Genomic DNA, 23,411 nt, shown 5'->3' with positions numbered 1-23,411 from the left:
TACAGCTCAATGATTTATTTTTTTATAATGAGGTGATAAATTGATGCAAGATAGGCTAAATAGTACAAATAATACCTTCATTTCTCTAAATCATGTTACACTGGATAGGCTAACATTATATTTTGATGCACTTCTAAATAGAATAAGCGGTTCACACATTAACAATTTAACACCCTAACTACTGCTATTATCCTCTTGCACCAGCCAAATGAATCTTGTGTGATAATACTACACTGCCAAATCTATGTCTATTGTAGTCTAAAGGCTAATTCTTCTCTTGCCAGTTTAACTGAAACACTTAAGAGGAAAAAAGGAAAACAATAATTTCTTATGTGCATAGAGCTTAAATACTTACTCAGTTCTTCGTGAGGCAAAGCTTCACCGAGGCAATGGGAGTTTTGCCTGAGTAAAAGAACATAAATAAAAACTAAAGTCCAGGCCATGCCTCTTAGCTCAGTGAATCTGCCTCAGATGCCACAGAATAACGGTGGGGGCTTCTACTTCCATAGAACGATCCTAGGCCCTGTCCCGTGGAGGGTTCACTGTGGATATGGGGCTCAGTAGCTGGGGAGAATGTAGGCCAGGGCAGGCTGACATGGAGGCAGGCATATTATCTTCCCCTGCAATCTGTAGAGGCTCCCCTTGCAGAGGTTCCCCCATATAAGGACCCTCCACCTTCACCCTCACTGCTCCTTAGCACCAGGGCCGGATTAACTCTCCTGTGGCCTGGGGCTATTAGATTTTGTGGGGCCCCTGTATACAAGTCTTTTTCCTAATTTAAAACAAAATGATCACAATTGTGGCATCGAGGCTACTAATGCTATACTAAACTTGTCTTTTAATTAACTTAAAGTCGTTCTGTGGTTACATTCAGCCTTAAAACATGTAGAATGTAGTTAAGTTAATTCAAAATAGCCTACTTCTTACCTTAGAACAGCTGTTATATTAGTTTATTTCTGGGAGGGAGTTTGGGTACAGGACGGGGCTCCAGGCTGGGGTAGAGTGTTGGGGTGCAGGAGAGGGTGAGGGGTACAGGCTCTGGGAGGGAGTTTGGTGCAGGAGGGGATTCTGACCTGGGGCAGGGGGTTGGGGTGCAGGAGGGGGTATGAGGTGCAGGATCTGGCTGGGAAGCGCTTACCGCAGGCGGCTCCCAGCTGGCGGTGCAGCAGGGCTCAGGCAGGCTGCCTGCATGCTGTGGCCCCACGCCACTCTCTGAAGCAGCCACCCTGTGGCACATCTCTGTGGCCCCTGGTGGGGGGGGGATGGGGGGAAGAGGCTCCACGTGCTGCCCCCACCCCCAGCACCGTCCCCGCAGCTCCCATTGGCCAGGAACCCCCTGGCCCCACTGTCTAGGAGCCGCTGCCAGAGGGATGTTCCAGTCACTTTTGGGAGCCACCCAAGGTAAGCGCCACCCAACCAGAGCCTGCACCCCTCACCCCCTCCTGCACCAAGCCCCCTGCCCCAGCCCAGAGCCCATACCCCGCAACCCCCACCCCACGCACCCAAACTCCCTCCCGGAGCCTGCATCCTGCACTGCCTTCCCGCACCCAAACTCCCTCCCAGAGCCTGCACCCAGCAGTGCGTGGAGACTCATTGCCCCCTCCCCCAAGGGCTGCAGGGATGTACTGTCTGCTTCCGGGAGTGGCGCAGAACCAGGGCAGGTAGGTAGCCTGTTTCCTGGTGTGCTAGGAGGGAAAGGAGTTGAGGGAGGGAGGGGGACGAGTTTCTCACTGGGGCCCGTGGACCCTCTGGAGTACCCTCGGGGACCCCAGTTTGACCCCACTTTGAGAAACGCTGCCCTAAGATATCATCAGTGCCTAAGATCCAGCTGACAAGGACCATAGCTTTCAATAAAGCAAATAATGTAATAACTGTACATTCTCCTTGTCTTTCATATCAGATATGAGCATCAAAGTCATCGAGACTACACAAAAGAGTGTATAATGCTTGATATTTGCCAGATGCAATTCTTGATGTCCTCCAGTAAGTTTGGTGGCAGGAGAAATCAATGATGATAAAGGCCATGCCAATTGTCACAGCACTCTCCAGCCAAAAGGCAAATTCTTTATTCCTTTTTAGCAGTAACCAGGGGAGAAAGTAAGTCGAGTGACTTACCGGTACGCTGGGGCCCCCGGAAGGAGCGGGGCCTAGGGTGGAAGGGGCGGGGCTGAGGGAGTCAGAGCCAGCCCCAGCCCACCCCCGTCCTTCTCCTTTTTGTCCTCCCCCCTGTCCCCTACCGGGGTAGCAGCAGCAGCCCAGGGCTCTGGGGGCTATTTAAAGGACCCGGGGCTCCCCTGCTTCTACTGCCCTGGTCCTTTAATTAGCCGCCAGAGCCCTGGGGAAGTGGCGGGACTCCAGCAGCTATTTAAAGGACCAGGGTGACAGAGGCAGCTGGAGCCCCAGCCCTTTAAATAGCCCCTGTAGCCCCCGCTACCCCAGGGCTCCGGGGGACTATTTAAAGGGCCTGCGGCTCCTCTTCTTCTACCACCCCGGTCCTTTAAATAGCCCCTGGAGCCCTGGGGTAGTGGCAGTGGGGCTCCGGCGGCTATTTAAAGGTCCAGGGCGGTAGAAGCAGGGAAGCCCTGGGCCCTTTAAATAGCTGCTGGAGCCCTGCAGCTGCTACCCCAGGGCTCCAGCAGCGGGGCTCTGGAGGCAATTTAAAGGACCTGGGGCTCCAGCCACTGCTGGGAGCCCCAGGCCCTTTAAATTGCCCCCTGGGGAAGCCCAGCTGCCCCAGTACAGTGCACTAGCTCTAGCCAGTATGCCGTACCAGGGCGTACCAGCTTACTTTCACCTCCGGCAGTAACGGAAGGCCTAATTCTGCACATGATCCAGTTCCTATTGAAGTCAATGAGAGTTTTGCCATTAATGCCACTAGAAACATGATTAGACCTTTTGTGAGATGCTGGGTCCTTTCAACTCCCATGGAACTCATTTGGAGTTGAGGGCATTCCACACCTTGACGGTCTGGCCCATAGTGACTTCAGTGATGTTTTGAAAAATATTTATGTCTGAATACTTTTTTTTGTAACTAACTGGCACATAGGATGGCTGTTCCTTTGCTAACCTGAATAGACCTTTGATTCTTTTGTGCTTCTATCCTACTGATTTTAGCTCTTTATTTTAACAGGTTGTTTAAAACAACTGAAAGAACTCAATGTGAGTTTTAATAATTTGAAGAGCATCCCTCCAGAATTGGGAAACTGTGAGAATCTGGAAAAACTGGATTTGGCTGGAAATCTAGAACTTACAGAGCTCCCATTTGAAGTAAGATCTCCAACTGCATTTCTTGTATCTGATTTATTTGGGCTGTAAGGTATTTCATCACATGCAGCATAAACAGCGATTCTTACAAACTGATTTCACACACCATCACATACTTCAACAATACAGTTTTACTAGCAATGTCATTGAAAATATCTTAGAACAGACAGAACAGAGCAGGGCCAAGCGTCTGAGTGTCACTTGACAAATGACTAAATCCTGCTCACATTTGCTCTAACGCATAAGGGAGGGAAAGGGGCCAAAAGGGGCCAAAAGGGATTTTGCATATTGTTGGTGGCTAAGGGAAGGTGACAGAAGGCTTCCTGCCATGAAACACAAGTGTGTGTTGACAGCTTTATCCATGTAATGTCCCAAGTTGCAACCCCATGTCTATGGGGTGATGGTTTGTTAAAGGAACATGGTGCTGTCCCAAGCCAATAATGCTGTATGCTGCCATGAGCAGCAAAAACTGGTTGACAGAAATGTAGGTACTTACATTACTCCTGAGGATCAGTATGCTCTACTTACTGCATTGTGATAGTCCATGGAGAGACACCCAGCTCTGCAACAGCATTACATCCCTTATGTTGGATGCCTGGTTGTCAACCACTGCTATACACACTCGACAGGTGTTTGCTATTTAAGGCAGCAATTTGGTCCAAAATATCTATGGTGAAATTAAACAAAGTTGCTAATTTCATTTTTAATCTAGAAATTTCCTGCATTTTGCCAATGTCACCATCACTTCTCTAACCCTGGAATTTTTAAAAACTTCTTGGTTCTGTTGTAGGTCAGATGTTTCGGTGGAAAGTAGGTGTTCAGTAGTGTAGTGTGGAGAAACTGAAGCAAATCACAAGCCTGTTTTCCACAACCTCATGTCACAAGCAAACATTGCGTATGGACATAAGTTATAGTATCAGGCCAGCCAGCAATTCCCATGTGTGCCTGTCTCTATAATCTTTATCCTAGTGGTTAGGGTACCTGCCTGGGATATAGGGGATCTCAATTTGAATCCCCATTCTAGAGCTCACACTTGAACTCAGATCTTCCCCGCAACCCAGCTGAGTGCTCTAACCACCAGGCTGTAGACTATTTTGAGGTGGTTGCTTTCAGTGTCTCCTACTGAAACTGTTCCACTTTATGTAAATATATAAATTTTCATTGGACCAGAGAGAGTGGTTAATGCATTTACTTGGGGATAGGATACGTGGATTTAAATGTTCTCTCTGTCTGATTCAGATAGACAGATAAATAGGCTATTTGCCTGGAAAATTTTAAATTTTAAATCACAGTTTTTTAAAGTAGTAACATTATCTTTGATAATGTAATGTGTGTCCGACATCTGACTGTTAGATGGGCAAGAGATGGTAACTAGGGTGACCAGATGCCCCAATTTTTATAGGGACAGCCCCGATATCTGGGGCTTTGTCTTATATAGGTGCCTATTACCATCCACTGCTGTCTCAGTTTTTCACACATGCTGTCTGGTCACAATAATGATAACTGGCAATAATTGCTTCTTCATGAATTAAAACTATTGAAATAACTTGAATTGTGTTTGGAACCTGAGAAAGAGAAAGAGATATTTTGAAATGCTTATAATACCTGAAAGAAATTAACATATTTACTTCTGAAAATTACCAATCAGATGAAATGAATGATTCACAAGAGAAACATCACAACCTCCAGTAAGGCTATAGGGTACTGTGTATGGTGTGTGTGTATGTGTGTGTACAGAAAAATTACCCCCAAAGATATTTTTTATTAATAGATTGTCATTTGGAAAGTTTAACTTTTATTTAACTTTCAAAATCCTTAAAAAATCTTCCTTGGAAGGTTACAGAAATGTGCAACTTGAAGAAAGCAGGTAACATTCTCCTCCGTAAAACTTGCTTGAGAGAAATAATGGCAAACTTCAACGCATCAGAAATGATCAAAGTCTAATTTTACCTTGGTATTGTACATAGAATAATGGCCAGGGAGAAGCAGATAATATATATGATGATGGATTCAGGGAGATTGATAACATGCCTGTAATTCAGTCAAGAGTTTCTGACGGTACCATAAAAAGTTTATGAGATCATCAGAACTCTGAGACTGAATTACATCTTCAGTAATCAGTCTCCCTACTCTCTTTCTATCCATTTTTTTATGACAGCTGTAGAATATATAGAAGTTTTTGAGATTTTAAAGCAATTTATTGAGGAATTTTATAAGGAGAGAATTCTGGATTTTTAAACAGACACAGAAAGAAAATATTACAAACTAACTGAATTAGAGGGGAAAAATTCAGTTGTGTGTGTCACATAATACCTGCTACCACTTTCTGCATAAAGGTGGCAGAAGCATTGTGCACATTCAGTCTGATATACCTGCGAATTCCATGTACAAATCATGCACTTGCACCACCAAATATCCATTTGACAACCAGCTGTCCAATCTGTGGGCACACCCGCTGTGTTCTGGGACTGCAATATGTGTTCATGCATTTTTGCAGGTGCACCAGTTGCTCCTGTTTTTAACATTTCATCCACAATGACAAAGGATGTGAATAGGCCCCAGAATTTGCAAGTCAGCTATATATGAAGTCAACACATAACTGCTATATGTCAGGAATTTTTTGTAGTTTTTATGGTGTCAAATACTGAGAGGTTCTGAGCACCTGCAACTCACATTATTTCAGTGTAAGATCCAGCTGCTAACAGATGTACAGCACCTTTAAAGATAAGGACCATTAACAATACAGTACATGATGACTTAGGTCTTTTACATTACATTTAGTTCGGTGTATGGGATAGTATACCATAGAAACCATATATAGTTAAGTCTTTTTTTCACAGAACAGCTCTGCTTGAAGCTGAGGTTCACTGTAGTCAATTAAACTGCAGTGTGAATATTGATATCATTCTGGACTTCTATATCATTATTCCATACCAAAAAAATCCCCCCAAAAGTCTATGTTAAAAGAGCATTATGGTTGCAAACTCAAGAACTCAAAAGTTAGGAAATACCAGAATTAACTCACACTTAATTCTGCCCCCTTTTCCAGATGCATTAGGATATAGACCTTAATGACATGAGCTTATACTTTTTTTCCCACAGGTAACTTGTGCTTGTAGCGCTTTACTAGTAAAGGAATACCAGCATACTATCCTGGCCAATCGCTTTTAGTGTGCGTGCTGATGCCACTATGAATGAAACTAGCTAGCTTGGTACTGGACAGTTTTCCTGCTATAGCTGTATCTACATTAGGGGCTTCTGTAACTTGGCACCCTGTGTCAGTCAGGGATTACACCTCTTCACACCCCTGACTGACGTAGCTCTGCTGACAGAAGTTTGTAGCATAGACCTGGCACCAGCGTCAATAAGGACTGCTTTGTGTGAGTTACAGTTGGTAGGATCGTGGCCTTTGTCTCTGTTGTCTGTGTGTCTCTCCTTCTCTATCCTCCATAATGGGCACAAAGTCCTCACAAAGTATCATAGATTCATTGTCTTCTATGGAGCTGTGACAATTGCTTCTTTCCCCTAAAATCATGCTTTCTTCACATTTGGATATATCTGGACTAGAAAGATAGATTTATTTATTTACTTTATAAACACCGCCCCCCCCAACATTTTGCTAACACATTTGAATGAACATATTTTAAAGGTCTCATGCAGACAGCACAAGTTATATTTTAATATGTCTTGTCTGGTTCAGGTGAAACCAAGCTAACACTACAATGCTAATTTTTTAAAAATGTTTTTATTCTAGTCTAGACATACTTTTTGTGTGCATATACACCTGAGTGGAAACAGCTTGAATCCTAATGTCCCAAGCTCTGGGATTGAAGCGACAATGACTTGGAATCCCAGCACTTCAGACCCTATATTTCAAGTCATTTTAACTCAGTGCTATACACACACACAGTTGGGCAGAAAACAATGCAGGGTGGAGGGATAATTTATCCCATGTGCCTTTAAAACAAGCAAAGAAAATCTTCTTCCAAAAGCTATGGCATGTTTGATTGCATGTCACAGGCACTCCCTACGTAGCTGGCTATCTGCATTATTTCATGATAGTGTTCTTTACTGGGATAACAATGATACATTGTGGTTAAGACACAGAACCAAAAGTCTGGAGATTGAGATTCCATCACAGATTCCTTGTATTACCTTGAACAAGTCACTAAAGTTGTTTGTGCCTCAGTTTCCTCATATGTGAAATGGGAATTATAATATTCACCTACATAGTAGGGGGATTATAAAGATAAATTAATTAATGATCACAATGTACTCTGACACTCTAAGAAGGAATGCATTATATAGACATAATTCTTCTCTCACTGACACCACTGTCAATCAGGAGTAACTCTACTGAAGACTATGGAGTAAAATGTGTGAGAGAGAAGAATTAAGACCAAGAAATGTGAAGTATTAGTCTAACTAACTATTGAGTCTAGATGCTGTTGATATGTTGTTACACATTGTGCAATTAATTTGTTTTCCTAAGAATTATAGATAAGTGTAAATTAAATACATGCCATAGTGTGCATTCATATATTTGTGTATGTAGAAAAACTGATCTGACTTCAGTCCTAAGCATACTGCTTTCAGAAGGCAATGCTTTCAACTAGTATGTTACTGCATCACACAGTCACCATTTCCAATGCTGGAATAGCTCTTCCTAAGTACTCTTTTTGTGCTGGTATTTCATAGTGATACCTGCACTATGTGGAAGGGCCCGATCTCTAGTCAGTTCAAACTCCCTTGCCTTTAGAGGCATTCCTATTACTTATTTTATTGATTTTAATTCACTCAGTCCATCTCTGATAGGAAATATTTAAGCAGAGTTTTAAGCAGCTACTTTGGATTTTCGGTTCAAGAAAATCAAATTTAAAAATGGTAACCGAGGGTGCAGCATGGTTTTCTGAACTTCTTATGCAGTGAATAATGTATGCTGCTGTTATGGGGGATCCCAGCAGTCACTTAGATGTCCCTTTATGCAGTCTGAACAATGCAGAGAGAGTGAAATGGGGTAGAGAATCTGCTCCTGCTCCAGCATATGAATATTTTGTCAGAGAAGAGCATCCTAAAATATCTTGAGAGGGAGTGAAAAGTATGTGTGTGTATATATAATATCTTGAGCACCTAGAATAAATTAATCAAAATTAGTAAATTTAGCTCTAAGCAGCATAAGGAATCATAGTGTGGTTTGTTTATTTTTAACATAAGGTGTAACACTTCTGCAGAGTGAGCGTGTGTGTGCGCATCTGTGTTTTCATGTGCATGCATATGTATTTTAATTTTATTACTTAATATCCGGCCTTCAAAGTTCAGAGGGCTGGGAGATCATGTTTTCTTTTTGACATGCCATAATCTCAGTGTAACAGGTGGTAATCTTGTTTTGCATTATTGCTGCACAGATGGGTTCAAATAAACTGGAAACACTGGTCAATAGTTCCCAGAAGCCTCCTTACTTTAATCAGTCAGAAAGGAAAAAGGCTCACCTTTCCTCTGAACTTCACCTTCCTGTTATATTTCTCCTTGAGCAGCCATGTTACTAGCCTGTTCACCGTTTACAGGATGCAAGACCTTTAGCTTATTACAGGAGTTTTGCCTGAGTAAGGAGTGAAGTATTGGATCATAAGTAAAAAATGAACTTTATTAGTGCCCAAATCATTTGAGTTTGGTTTGTCCATGTACAGGTTCAGAACCACAAAACTGTGTGCATTGGCTATTCCTTCAGTGAGGAGGTAGCAAGTCAGTGGCAAAAGGCTTACTGCGGGTGAAATCCAGCTTCTACTGAAATCTGTTGCAATGGGACAAGCATTTCACTGTGTATGTTTTGCAGTTTAAGAAAGGTACAGTTGCTTAGCCTTGCTGACTTTCTGTTCGAGAGAATTTTATTTTGACTTTGGTTGTTCAATCAATGCACATGCTCGCCTGCGAAGATTAAAAGCTTTTTTTGTATGGCAAATCCACCTAACGTTCACGCCAAGTTTCACACTATCATAGCATTTGCCAAAATGCTGTCAATCCAAGGCAAAGAACAGCTGCTTTGTGAAAGTGGCATAAGTTATAATACCAGACATTAGCAGGAGTGTGTGAAAATTGAAAGGGGATGGGTGCAAAAGTGTTAGGTATAGGAGGAGATACACAAAGGCATTAGCACTGCATGAGTTCTTATAAATGTTTTTAAAAGACAAGAGACTAAAGAAGGACATGAAAATGTGTTAGGAAACAGGATTATGTAGTTAGACAAAGGAATGTCTGTGTCAATTGATGTAGTTCTTGACCATGTGATTCAAAAATCTTATAATTAATATAACATCACTTCAAAGACATGGCATTCTCTACCAGAGCAAATCGTTTGCCAATAATAGCTCTGCCTTGTTAGAGAACTGATCCCTGTATACCTTTGTATTGTGATACCAGTGACCTTTACCTTTCACTTGAATTTTAAATAAAAGTAGCATCTGCTTCTACAAGCAGAGTTTAAATGGCACCAAAAAACTTTGTATAAACAAAGAATTACTAGTGGTGACCAAATGCTACCAAAAACTGAGCAAAAGAGAATTATGTGAACATTAGAATGTCACTAATTCATTAGAAAAATTTGGATTTAATTTTAAAAAGGTTTTGTTTCTCTGTAAATGAGGGGCAGGGTTTTCAAAAGTGTTCTGCATTGGCCCAACCTTGCTGTCTTTTAAAGTAAAAAATTAAACCTTGTTACAGGAGTTTTGCCTGAGTAAGGAGTGAAGTATTGGATCATAAGTAAAAAATGAACAATTCAGCAGGAGGAAAAGTTAGACCAGCTCTGAGTGTTTGTGAAAATCCTACCCTCAAATGTTACCTATTCACGCAAGCTAGAAAATCAGAGCCAGATTCTGCCGGATCCATAAATAGGTGTACAGTGGTGGGAGAGGGAATGCAGAACTTTCCCTCGTTTGCATGGCCTGCATAAAGAGAACACAGGGACTGCTTTCTCTGTCTCTTTCTTTCCCTGGGGATGTACAGCACCTCAAGGGGGTGAAGAGGGTCCGGGAAAAAGCAAGTCACTTCTCCACAATGGCCCATAGAGTGAAAGTGGGAAGGATAGCATAACTGGTTCCTGATCATGACTGGAGTCTCTGGGCATAACCAAATATGATATAGGAATGTATTAAATTAATTACTGAGAACATTCATCTCAGTTATCAGCTAATCACAGGCTAGTTACATGATTGCAAGTTACATTTTTATAGCTGTGAGCAACATTTAATACCGTTAACCATGAATTTTTGTATATCCTCAACAGTCTCTTGTGAGGGTGGACAGGAAGATGGGATGCAGTGCTATCAGTCAGGTGCAAAGTGTTAGTGGCTGCAGATGGTGCACTGTGGGCTTAAATTCTGTCACCTGAGCCTGGGGCTTGTTGGGTATGCCCAGTTAATGAGGCTAGTTTGGCTGTGGCAGAATTGCCTGATTTGCTGGCCTGCCCTGTTGGCTGGAAGGAGCCATCAGGTGTGCATTTAAGCTTAGCAGTAGTGGTGGCAGGCTGCTGGAAACGTAATGCTTACGCCTGCAGCTATAATCGCTTCTGTGCCTGCCTTGTTCCCGGTCCCGCTCCTGCCTTATTTTTGACCAGCTCCAGCCCTGCTGCCTTGCTCCAGCTCTGACTCCTTATCGCTGGCAGTGGCTTTGAACTTTGGCTCTGTTTGTGGCCTCTGTGAAGCTTTGGGGTTTCACCTAGACCATTAAGGTGTTCTGTCATTGCCTGCCCTGGAACCCTAGGTGCTTCTGTGCTGTGTGGCTTTGGCTCTGAGCACTGACACTAGCAGCCTGCTTACAATACAATGTTTTCACCCTGGCTTCCATCAGCCTCATTACTCCTTGCAGAGTGACAGCAACAGCCTTTCCAGTCCCAAGTGTGTCCAAAACCATCTCCCTTGCAGTGTCCAGTCCCTCTCACTGGATACTCAGAAATTATTACATTCGCTGCCTCCAAAGAGACAGAGCTGACACCAGCCTGTTAGTTTAGCTGAGGATTTCATCCTTCAGTTTAATACACAGCACTGAGATGGTTTTGTAATAAAACAAGAATGTTTATTAACAAAGAACCGAAATTTGAATGACAATAACCAGATATGCCTACAGTGAAACAAAACAAAACACACTTTTTAGTGACTAAAACAACTTCAGCAAGTTACAATCTTTGTCTAAGCGGGTTTCTCACCTATAGTGAGTTCCAGCTACTCTTGGTTTTCAGGCCAAGAAGATCTACTTTTCATGAGCTTAAGGGGCGCTGCTTCCCCTTTGTCACCCAGGTGATGGATGATAAAAAGGCTTTTTTTTTTTGGACTTTGCTTATAATTCCCAAAGTCTATTGTCTCTGTTTCAAGAGCCAGAAAGCTTCCTGGGAGTGCAGGCTCCATCCGCTGTCATGATCATTAAGCGGTCTTCCCCCTCTTAAGCTTGATGGCTTAGTTTAACTTACACGTATATGTACTTTTCATTGCCCTCCTGAGATATTACCTGTCTGTTTACATTGGAGACACTGGAAAACAGAGGAAACAATGATCTTTGTCTTGGATTGGTTGGTCTTATACACTGCTTGCTAAACACCTTTTAAGAACGTATTTTCAACACAGATCTAAAGTTCTTTATACACCGCCAGTACCTACATCACACAATAATATTCATGACCAATGTGTTATCAGTTTGCATATCATAGAATCATAGAAGATGAGGGTTGGAAGAGGCCTCAGGAGGTCATCCAGTCTAACCCCCTGTTCAAGCAGGACCAACCCCAACTAAATCATATGACACCTCACTAAATATAACATCTTACATGACACCTTTTAGATACAGATTATTTCAACAGTGTGTTAAGGCAATAAGTATGTCAAGCTTGATGTGAGTTATGGTTTGATGTGCCCTCTGCCAATGAAAGGTAATGGTAATGAAAGGCTCCCAGCCTCTGACTGCCACTGATCTGACCTCCAGGCCTGACTGCCCATGCCCCAGTTCGTGACGCACAGCTCCATATTATTTTTCCATTTTACCTGGATGATGTTGTATCTGTACTTTTTCAGTGTCAGGCAAAGATTGGGACTTAAAGGTGAACAGGTTGGCTGACGCAGAGCCTACATATAATAGAAGTGATGCTAGCAGCTTGGCGGAAGTAGACTGAAGACACAGGGTGGTTACTGTTCCTGTTGTTGAAGAGTTTCATCATAAGAACATAAGAATGTTCATACTGGGTCAGACCAATGGTCCATCTAGCCCAGTAATGCCAGATGTGTCAAAGGGAATGAACAGAACAGGACAATTATCAAGTGTCCACACACTATGCAAGAGTTTTACAACTGTGGGTGATTCTGGACCCCCAAATGAATCCAAGGAGGCATTGTTTGCTAAAAGTGAAGGCTTCTATGTCTGATTAGGTGCATGTTGTGAACTTTTCTTTTCCATCTATGTATTGGTTGTTTGCTCCAACCTCCTTCTGCCTCACTCCCTCATTGTCTCTCTGTGGCCAGCTTCATTCTCCCTGTCCCTCTTTATGTTCCCCTCAATCATTATATCTTTTCCTTTCCTCTCAGAACCTAGCAGAAGACACCCAGTACCTCACAGAGCTGGGCCCTGTAATATATCAGAAGTGACATGGAAAGGACAATGAATCTTATATTATGAAACTGATGGCTGGTAAATTTAGAACAAATGTAAAGAAATGCTTCTTCATACAGCTGATAGGCAACCTATGAAATTCATTGCTGCAGCATGCCATTGAGCCAGTTATTGTGGCTGAATACTAGAAAGCCCTGGAAAATTTTATGAACAATATCATTTATAGTTATGCAGGCTATGATAAGGTTAATTAAATCTCATTCTTCAGGGTATAAGCAGATAACTTCAGGGATAAAGAAAGATTTTTGTCACCATGTAAAGTTTTGCAAAATTGATGTTGGATATTTTTGTTTTATTGTTTTTTTTTCCCTTTCTCTGACATATCGGATATTGGCCACTGCTAGAGATAGTCTGTTGGACTGATCTGATATTGCTAATCCTATGTTGCAATGCTTTTACTAGAATGAATTAGTAGTTAGATATTTGGAGGGTCAGGTGTGTGTCTTAGCCCCTGTTCCACCAGTTGTGCTTTTGTTGCAGTTGTTGTTTATTTCTGGAGGTCTCTCTTGGGGGCAGGAAAAGGGTTAAAGAAAGTCTTACTCCCTGAAATTACTTTTAATATAGTTGAAAGATTTTCATCCTCAGAAGCTGGCACCAAGACCTCAGAATATTACATAATACAAAATGGTCTCTGAAGAGATGGCTAGAGGCAATGAAAAAATTTACAGGCACTTGATTGAAGGACCTACTGTTGCAGTTAAGAACAGATGGAGTCCAGGAGCTACAGTACAATTTAAAAAAATGAGGTTTTTAGAAAACAAATAATCTTAATGTTTCCCAATGATCATACTACATTACCAGAACAAATCTTGAAAGTTGAACAGGACTGTTAAAAATAAATTGGGAAGCAGAGTGGTCTGAACAGATGTGTCATAGGATTGAGAATCAGGAAACCTGGGTTTTATGAAGAGACTCTTACTCTATTTGTATAGCACCTAGCACAATGGGACCTGGATCTCAGCTGGGGGCCTTTATGTGCTACTGTAATAGAAAAAAATATATATTTTATTAAGGATCAGATTTTCAAAAGAGCTCAGCATCCAGTGGCTCCTAGTCAGACACCTAAATTAAGTGAAAAGATTTTCAAAAGTATTGCAATGCCATTGAGATGCCAACTTCTGAGGATGAAAACAATGGGAACTACTGGGTACGGCAGACTCTTCTGAAAATCTGGCTATTTCTTTTAGGTTCCCAAATGACAGTTGCGTGTTTTGAAAATTTGATCTTGATTGTAGAAGCTGAACACTTTTGAAAATCTGGCTCTACATTTAAGAGTAGAGGGCGTCAACATTAATTTGGATGCTGTTGACTGTAAGAAGCATGGGGGATCTGTAAGTTGTCTAGAACTACTGCTTTAATGCAGTGATGTTATCTTATAAGAAGATAAATAGCAATCAATTATGTACATTTTTAATTTCCTGAGTTTCCATTGGCTGTGGCACAGCATTTTAAAATTGCATAAAGGAGCTTGTGCATCTTCTGTGAAGGAAGCCATGATCTGGTCTCTCCTGACTGCTCTCCAGCTTTGCCGCAGAAAGGAATGTATTCATGGGAAGTCAGAGAGGAGTCAGTGCTTTGAAATGTGATTTTTGTTTTCTTAGACCTTAGTCCAATACATCACTTAAGCACATGCTTAATTTTAATGGGAGCAGTCCTATTGCAGTTAAGCAAATGCTTAAAGGCTTTGCTGGTTCAAGGTCTTATTTCTTGGCAGATTCTACACCGAATGCTAATCATATCTATATCTTCACCCCAGAAGAGCCTTCAAACATTTTAGTCCAAATGAATTGCTGAATTAGTAAAACATTCAGAATTTATATATATAGGATTATTATCAAGAGCAGATCAGTCGTCCATCTAGTTCAATATCCTATCTGACTGTGGCTTCTAACAGATTCCTCAAAAGGTTGTGTCCCTATCATGGATCATAATGGAATAACCAGCCCCTTGGAGAAATTTTTTCCTAGCCCCAGGCAGGTAGTAGTTGACACGTCCTGAAGCATGAAGGTTTATATCCCTTATTTTTCTATCCTATCTAATGTACCTGTGGATGTTTTCATTATCTGTATAAATGTCAAATCCTCTTCAGAACCCTGCTAATCTCTTCGACTCAGTAATACACTTATAAAGTTTGCGGACGATACCAAGCTGGGAGGGGTTGCAAGTGCTTTGGAGGATAGGATTATAATTCAAAATGATCTGAACAGACTGAAGAAATGTTCTGACATAAATAGGATGAAATTCAATAAGGACAAATACAAAGTACTCCACTTAGCAAGGAACACTCAGTTCCACACATACAAAATGGGAAATGACTGCCTAGGAAGGAGTACTGCGGATCTGGGGTCATAGTGGACCACAAACTAAATATGAGTCAACCATGTAATACTGTTGCAAAAAAACGGAACATCAATCTGGGATGTATTAGCAAGAGTGTTGTAAGCAAGACACGAGAAGTTATTCTTCCGCTCTACTCCATGCTGATTAGGCCTCAATTGGAGTATTGTGTCCAGTTCTGGGCACCACATTTCAGGAAAGATGTGGACAAATTGGATAAAGTCCAGAGAAGAGCAACAAAAATGATTTAAAGGTCTAGAAAACATGCCGTGTGAGGGAAGATTGAAAAAATTGGGTTTGTTTAATCTGGAAAAGAGAAGACTGAGAGGGGACATGATAATAGTTTTCAAGTACATAAAAGGTTGTTACAAGAAGGAGGGAGAAAAATTATTCTTCTTAACCGCTGATGATAGGACAAGAAGCCATGGACTTAAATTGCAGCAAGGGAGGTTTAGCTTGGACATCAGGAAAAACTTCCTAACTGTCAGGGTGGTTAAGCACTGGAATAAATTGCCTAGGGAGGTTGTGGAATCTCCATTATTGGAGATTTTTAAGAGCAGGTTAGGCAAACAGCTGTCAGGGATGGTCTAGATAATACTTAGTCTTGCCATGAGTGCAGGGGACTGGACTAGATGACCTCTCGAGGTCCCTTCCAGTCCTGTGATTCTATAGCAGCAAGTTCCATAGGTTAATTATGTAAAGAAAACTATTTCCTTTTTGGATTCATCCTTCTTGTTCTTGTGTTTATAAGGGAATATATATAGGAGCAGCTGATTTACCATTTCTCTATTGTTCATTGTTCTGAAAATTTATTTTTCTTCATCAGCTCTTTAAACTAAAGTGTTATCGTCTGTTCAATTTTTCTTCAGCTTGATTGAGATCTTTGGGTATTACTGCAAATATTCAGTAAAGATGATAGAGAAAATTTCTTTCCATTCCTCTGATAGTTTTTGTTGTTCATCCCTGGACCCCTTCTATTTTTACTGTATCTTTCTTGAAGACAGAGTGACCGGACGGGAACATAGTATTGCAGGTCAAGATGTACTATTGATATATATAGTGGCACTATAATAATTTCACTGTTCTAATATATCCCACTCCTTATGTATTAAAGTAGTATTTTCTTTGACCACCAGTGTACATTGAACAGAAGTTTTCATTCACCAAAATAATTATCTTTCCATCCCCCCTGGGTTCCAGTTAATTTAGTAATCAGCAATGTGCATGTTAGTAATTGACATTATTTCTTCCAGTGTATATTTGTCAGCACTGAATTTCATATACCATCATGTAAACTCAAATATTTCAGATATGTACCATTAATCATAATGAATTTTGTTCACTTAAATATTTGTTCATTATCCACAGTTTCCTTACCCCAACCCCATGTTCTGATATATCCATGTTACGCTGTAGGTATTACTGAAATGCTATCTGCACAGAAAATATTCTGTGACAGTATACAAATTATACACAACTATGCAGAACTATTCAATTGGCTAATACAGATTAACGCTTCTGGGAATACACATCATCAGCAATTGCACAGAGCTAAGCAAAGAAAAGTTTAGGCAACACATTAGGAAAAGGTTCCCAGAGGACATGGGTTGTGAAATAGACTTTTTTGGAAGGTGCGTATGGACAGCACAAAACTGGCAGCCTGGGGGAGGAGTGGCTAAGGTAGCTTTGAGCCTTGGCTCATCTGGGGGTTCGAGAAGCTCCTGACATTACTTAGACTGCACTCGGAGCATATCCAAGTTATAGCTGCTTCTCTGGACTGCCCGATGGGTGGCAGCACTGCTTGGAATTTCTGAAGCACTGTGTGCTGTGACTCCACCTCAAGGTGCCTCTCCCACCCTTGGCATGCCCCCTACACCAGGGCTTGTGAGGGGGTCCTTGGAAGGCAGCCTTCTGGTTGTCTCTGCAGTGTCTGTGCTGGAGGAAACCACCCTCAGCTGGAACTTGGGTTTTTTTAGGACCCCTTTATCCTGCTCCAGACCTTTAACTGGGGTAAAAGAGCCAGCGCAGGGGTGAGGACCTCACTCTTTGATTTTACATAGGAATATTTATTCAACTGTATTGTTTCAGAGTAGCAGCAGTGGTAGTCTGTATTCGCAAAAAGAAAAGGAGCACATAATTCTGTTTGATTCACTGCTTCTCCATATAGAGATTGCTTGTTCAGGGCTGAACCAGCTGGCTAAATATTGAGCAGGATAATTTATTATTATTTTATTTTATTTTATTTATTACTAATCTAAAGAAGTAAATGTTCTAGCATCTAAGTCAATTGTATTTCCATCAGCAGACATTTGTAACAAATGAATACATTTGTGAATTCTGTTAACACAATGTATTCTGTGGGCTGTTTGTGTCTTTGGGATACAGCCCTGAGTTAGGGTGGTGCAGAGTGGCAGTGACCCAGTGGGAACTGCTGGAGGCTTTGTGCTGAGGGCTGACTCCTTGGTGTACAAGAAGGTCCTTGTAAGGTAGTCTTATGGGTGTGTCCTCATGAGCACTGTGCCACTTGTCGAGAGGGGGCAGTGTGCACACTCTTCTTCAGCCAGCCAGTTCTCCCAGCTAGGGAAGAGAGGAGTGGAGCCATAGTTCCATCTCCTCTTTCTGAATCCCCTAGTGGTACATGCCTTATAGAGTTTTTGTGCATGCATACAGGGGCAGAACATAAAGAAACCTGTTACGTTACAAATATTGAGAATTGTGTGGCTAGAAAAAGAATAATGCAGGATAATAAACAGGGTAGATGAGATGAAAACATTCCATGCTAGCCTGGTGGTGGTAATTAATTGAAGCACAGTAAAAGCAGTTACTCCACTCAAGGCCATTCTAGCTATAATTGGATCTGTGCATAAAAAGTTTAAAAAGAAAACCTCTGGAATGGAAGTGCAAATCTGAGAGTACTCTGCGTGGGTGAAGGAGGGAGACTGCTGAAATCCTGGCAGGGGACAAGACTATGAATTGCCAGGTTAATTGTTGAAATTTTGCCCAATTTCAGGCTCATGAAATGTGGCGGTCACACCCAAAGGCAGATTCTGTGGATCTACCTACATTAAGAAAATGAGCCATATTTGACGATAGACAACAGGCAGCACTGAAAAGGTCGTCCACTGTTGTGGACTGGGTCAGCTGAGTTTTACACCTGATCTCTTAAAGAGTGGGACAGGTTTATCCCTCTTGTGACAACCCTAATTGTGGAGCCTTTTCCACCAAAGACTGAGCAGGATAGGGTGACCAGATGTCCCGATTTTATAGGGACAGTCCTGATTTTTGGTTCTTTTTCTTATATGGGCTCCTATTACCCCCCACCCCCATCCCGATTTTTAACATTTGCTGTCTGGTCACCCTAGAGCGGGAGTACTTTTGCCTGCTCTCATTATTATTTATCGACATGTCTGTGGTGCTCATCAACATAATAGATAAGGACCTCTCAAAGGCTAGTGAACTAAGGTTGACAAAGCCATTGTGAGGTATAGAGAAAGTATTATCACTCCCATTTCTACAGATAAGGATACTGAAGCAGAGAGTGATTGATTCCCAGTATGATACAGGAAGTCTGACACTTAGGAATGGAACCCAAAGATTTTAACGTCTAGTCCTGTTCCATAACTACAAGACCATTTTTATTCCTCTGTTCTCAGCTCCTAAAAACAGGGAGACTGTTCCTGAATTTTACCTCTAAAAGTTTTGTTTTAAACTATGATTCATTAATAAAAACAATTTATTCTTTAAAACAAAGACGTTTACTTTTATAGAACAGCTGGTCTCTGATTGGCTGAAGCACCCCAAAAGCCTGGTTTCTTAGTTAATCAGAATCAACAATTCCACAGTGGTACAGTAAGCTATTGTCACTGCACCACACCAATATCCATCAGAAAAAATATATCTCCTGTATATCAGCCAGCAACTGTAACAGTACTGAGGCACAGGATCAGTGCCTTTCAGCTTTGCCTTAACATTTCTCATCTTTTTTTGATTTTTTTTTAGCATCCGCCAATATTATCCTTTGACAACATTCTATTGTACTGTACTGTCTCTTTAAATGTCCTCTGTATATCTTCTAAAGTGAGTCGTTACTAGTTTACCAACCTAAAAGAAAACTGTCAACCAGTGCTTTACAGTTCTTAGTGCATTTGTCATCTTCTTGGTTTATAATATTCTTTCTGGCTGCTTGAAAATAAAATTTACTTCCTTCTGATTTTTTTTTCATTCTCCCTGTGGCAAATATTGATTGATTTACTGTGTGTTTCTGTAAGATCTAAAATGAATATGACCATTTTTAACAAACAAAATGACAACTTTAGTGGATATAGTGCCTGGTTGTGCCAAAATGTTTTTGTTTGTGTGTTTATATCATTACGTCTGTGTCACTCTAATCGTATTTCTCCATTAATTGCTGCTGCAGTGTGCAGAGGGAGCATAACAAAATGGTGCATTTGTACCTGTTCTGTTATAAAAGTGGACATACATTTTTTTTCATTTATTGGTGATGGAGCAGAATATATTTTAAAAGAGATCTGTGAAAATCAAAAGATATTTACCACCAGAACATTACTTAGAGGTCAAATAATATGCAATACTATTAACAAGGCTCTTCTAACTAGTGTTTTTAATTAAAGAATATGAAAAATAAGCCCTTGGTGCGAATTTCAAGGTCCAGGTAAGTAAGTGGGAGTTTTGTTGTTGACTTCAGTGGCGCTAGATTTTCACCCCCTCATGTTCCTACACTACATGATTTGGAGATCTAGAAAACAGAGCTGTTTTGCGTTGGCAAATTGCATCAATATGTGTAGATTACATGTGGTTGGAGTACTAGCAGTATGAAGATTTATAATTTATAACTCTAATCACCAGGAAGTAACCTTTTGGGATATTGGCCCTTGATATGGCCCAAATCCAGCAAAGCACTTAGGCACATGCTTAATTTTAAGCACCTTTGTAGTCTCATTGACTGAAATGGATTTACATACTTAAATGTAAGTGTGTGCTTAAATTTCTTGCTGGATCAGGTCTTCATGCAGAATAGTGCTTTTGTTATTACCACACAGTTCTTCAATCATGTATGTATGATCAAGGGATGAAACAAAAGTACAGGAATCAATGGAACAAAGGAAAAATGTAAAACCAATTAAAACACTTCCACACATCATGGCTTTTTATGGCTGTTTGCATAGTCTAGTAATCCTGCTGCTTTCAGTGTCAGTGGTAGTTTTGCTATTGACTTTGTCTACATTGTGATCAGATGTATGACTGCCTCTAGACATCCCTGTTCTAGCTCTGATCTAGCTAGCTTGTGTAGCAATAGCAATGCAAGCGTGCTTGGGACCGTGGGTACTTGTGGGCTAATCTCTGCTGCCACCTATGCTGCTGCAACTTCACTGCTATTGTTGTTCAAGCTAGTTAGATCAAAGCTAGCTCGGATATGTCTATACATGCTGTTGTCACACCACTGATTGCACTGCAGACATACTCAACGGGAGAAGGATTGGTCCTGCCAGAGCTACAGAACTAACACTGGAGCAGAGACCATCATTTTATTATACAGTGTGCGCACAGTACCTAGCACAGTGTGGCTGGGTTCTCCAGGTGCTACTGCAATATAAATAAATAATAAAAACAATGAGTACATGGTTGTTTTTCTTCTCACCCCCAGCGTAGTCCTGATGGCATTTTTACATTCTACTGTAGGTCAAGTACCAATGTTACAGTAATAATTAGTATTTTATATGCAGCCGGTTTACTCATTCTTTGAAATATTTGGCATTTTTGTTTGTTTTTCAAATCACACATGAGACATTTTACTTCATCACTGTTTTCTTTAAGTGATATGTAATTTTTTAAAGATAAAAGGGTGAAAGGAAATAGGGCCAACATTTTAAAACTTGGGTGCCTAAAGTTAAACTCCTAAATTCACAATTAGGCATCAAAATAAATGTGGCCTGATTTTCAGATGTGCTGCTCTGATTGACTCCAGTGGTACAAGATAAGGGTGTCCAATGCCTCTGAAAATCTTTTGGGACCAATTTAACATGCTTTAATTACCAGAATTCTGTCATCTAGTTAGGAACCTGCCCCTATGTTAAGACTTTGGGGTGAGTTTCTTTATGTTACTGTCAAGATCCTGAGTTGATGAAATCACAAACTCTAACCCTAGGAATGGTTTTGCCGCAGTCTCATCTAGCATCCTGTCTCTGGTGGAGAATAGGGTATGCTTCTTGTTACCAACTCCCTGCTAACTGCTGTACTCTTTTGCAAAAAACCTTGGTGGTAATAATAATAATAATCATTAATAATTAATTTTTAAAAATACATACAAAAGAAATGTTAAGGGTGTGGTTTAAACTGACAAGAGCCAGTTAGCTAAGAGTTAAAGAATTGACCTGAGTTGTTCTCTTGTCATCGGTATTGTAGCACAGATGTGTCCCAATCCTGCAAATTACTGAGTGCCTCCTGCAAGGTGTTGAGTGCCATCCAAACCTGGCAGGAGAGGTTGGGTGACATCCTGGCCTCATTAAAATCAATGATGCCAAACTCATGTTGACTTCAATGGAGCCAGGATTTTCTTGCAAAATTGGGCTCCTCATGTGTTAGGTCACCAATTGTTTGGAGAGAACTGAAAGCAGTTGAGCATAGCTGGGTTAATTCTCTGTATTTCCTGGCTTATGTTGGTTTTAGTCAGATTGTTTCTGCCATAGAATATTTGTATTTAATTTAATGTTGGGTTTTTTTGGCTAGGTATTGATATAATTTCAGATTTTTGCATTTGCTTATGCCGTGAAATGGGCAGCTCATACTAAAACCACAAGCAACAGACCTTATCAGTAAATCCCTTTCAATGACAAAAATAAAGCAGAAATAAAAACACACCCATTAATCAAACAACTCATTCAACTCAGGGACACGGTGTCCTTTTCTCTCAACTGAAACTTTAACTGTCAGAGAAAAGAAAAGCAGTGGAGCTCTGGAATGCTGCAAAGACTATTTTCTTTAAAGGCAAAATTATTAAGATAAGAAGCAATATGGGTAGTTTGTCAAATAAAGATGACAATTATGATTAACAGTAAGGACCGCAATAACTGTGGCCAGGTAGTTTGACTGTCAAATGCAGCTAGTGTTTAAAATGGAGCTTGCATAAAGCCTATATTCTGACTGATTCAAAGTCAGATAACAAAGTTAAATAGCAAAAATAAACAGCTTAAATAAAAACGATAAGGTTGGCAGGCTTGTTTATAAATGAAATGTTGTAGGAGGTGCAAAAATCCATTAGTCTTTCAAAAGGAAATAAATATATATAGCGTTTTCTTTAGTAAATATAAAACGTAGCTGCCATAATTTCCAGTGTGTCATATTCCCCAGAGGTTTGTTGGTAGCATTCTAGTGACAGATTAAATCAAAACTCCATTTTGCTGGAACACTGTGTAGAAACCATATAGATTTAGTTTCATATTGCCCTAAAAGAAAGCGCAATGAGGGCTTGTAGCCTAGACAATATAATTAGAGCCCCATATATTGTGTCGCATGCCCAGCCAAAGTTTTGTATCAAGACAATCATATTTCTGTGCCAAATTCATTTTTGTGGGATTATAAACTCTGAAGAAAAACAAAATTAAATATTAAAATGATCTTTTGGCAATAGCATATAATAAATGGAAAAATAGCTATTCTCATAACACGCAGTCATGCAGCATCAATATATTTGAAAATGTAGAAAAACATCCAAAAATATTTAATAAATTTCAATTGGTATTCTATTGTTTAACAGTGTGATTAAAACTGTGAATAATCACGATTAATTTTTTTAATCACAATTAATTTTTTTGAGTTAATCGTGTGAGTTAACTGCGATTAATCGACGGCCCTACTGTAAATAATGGATTTAGTACACAGAGCCCTTCATTTAACACATTTAATTCTTAAACTGGTCTACTTTACATTTGTAGTTAACCTTGGAAACATTAGCAGTTTATTATTTAAAAATGTTATTCCTTTGACAGGTCTTCTAATAAAAGGATTTAATGCATTTATATATATATATTTAGTTTGGGACTCAGAAAATGTATTTTTAAACAGCTTTACTTAAAAAAAATATTGGATTATATTCTAGGCTGATGTGAACTGGTAAAGTTGCAGTTCTCAAGTTGTCTTTTGGC

At 40.5% G+C, this 23,411-nt stretch overlaps 1 protein-coding gene across 2 annotated transcripts in view; it reads left to right on the top strand.

Annotated features, from left to right (window-relative positions):
- The window catches only part of LRRC2 (leucine rich repeat containing 2), a 109,365-nt gene that overhangs the window by 72,826 nt on the left and 13,128 nt on the right, over positions 1 to 23,411 (top strand). For both annotated transcript variants that reach the window (XM_037901699.2, XM_037901698.2), the window contains exon 5: positions 3,131 to 3,267. In XM_037901699.2, the coding sequence (XP_037757627.1) occupies positions 3,131 to 3,267 (137 nt within the window). The remainder of the gene's footprint in view (positions 1 to 3,130; positions 3,268 to 23,411) is intronic.

Source organism: Chelonia mydas, chromosome 5 (genome assembly GCF_015237465.2).
Source record: "Chelonia mydas isolate rCheMyd1 chromosome 5, rCheMyd1.pri.v2, whole genome shotgun sequence".
Taxonomy (NCBI): Eukaryota; Metazoa; Chordata; order Testudines; family Cheloniidae; genus Chelonia; species Chelonia mydas.
The sequence above is the reverse complement of the archived record's forward strand: the minus strand, read 5'-3'. Positions and strand labels throughout refer to the sequence as shown.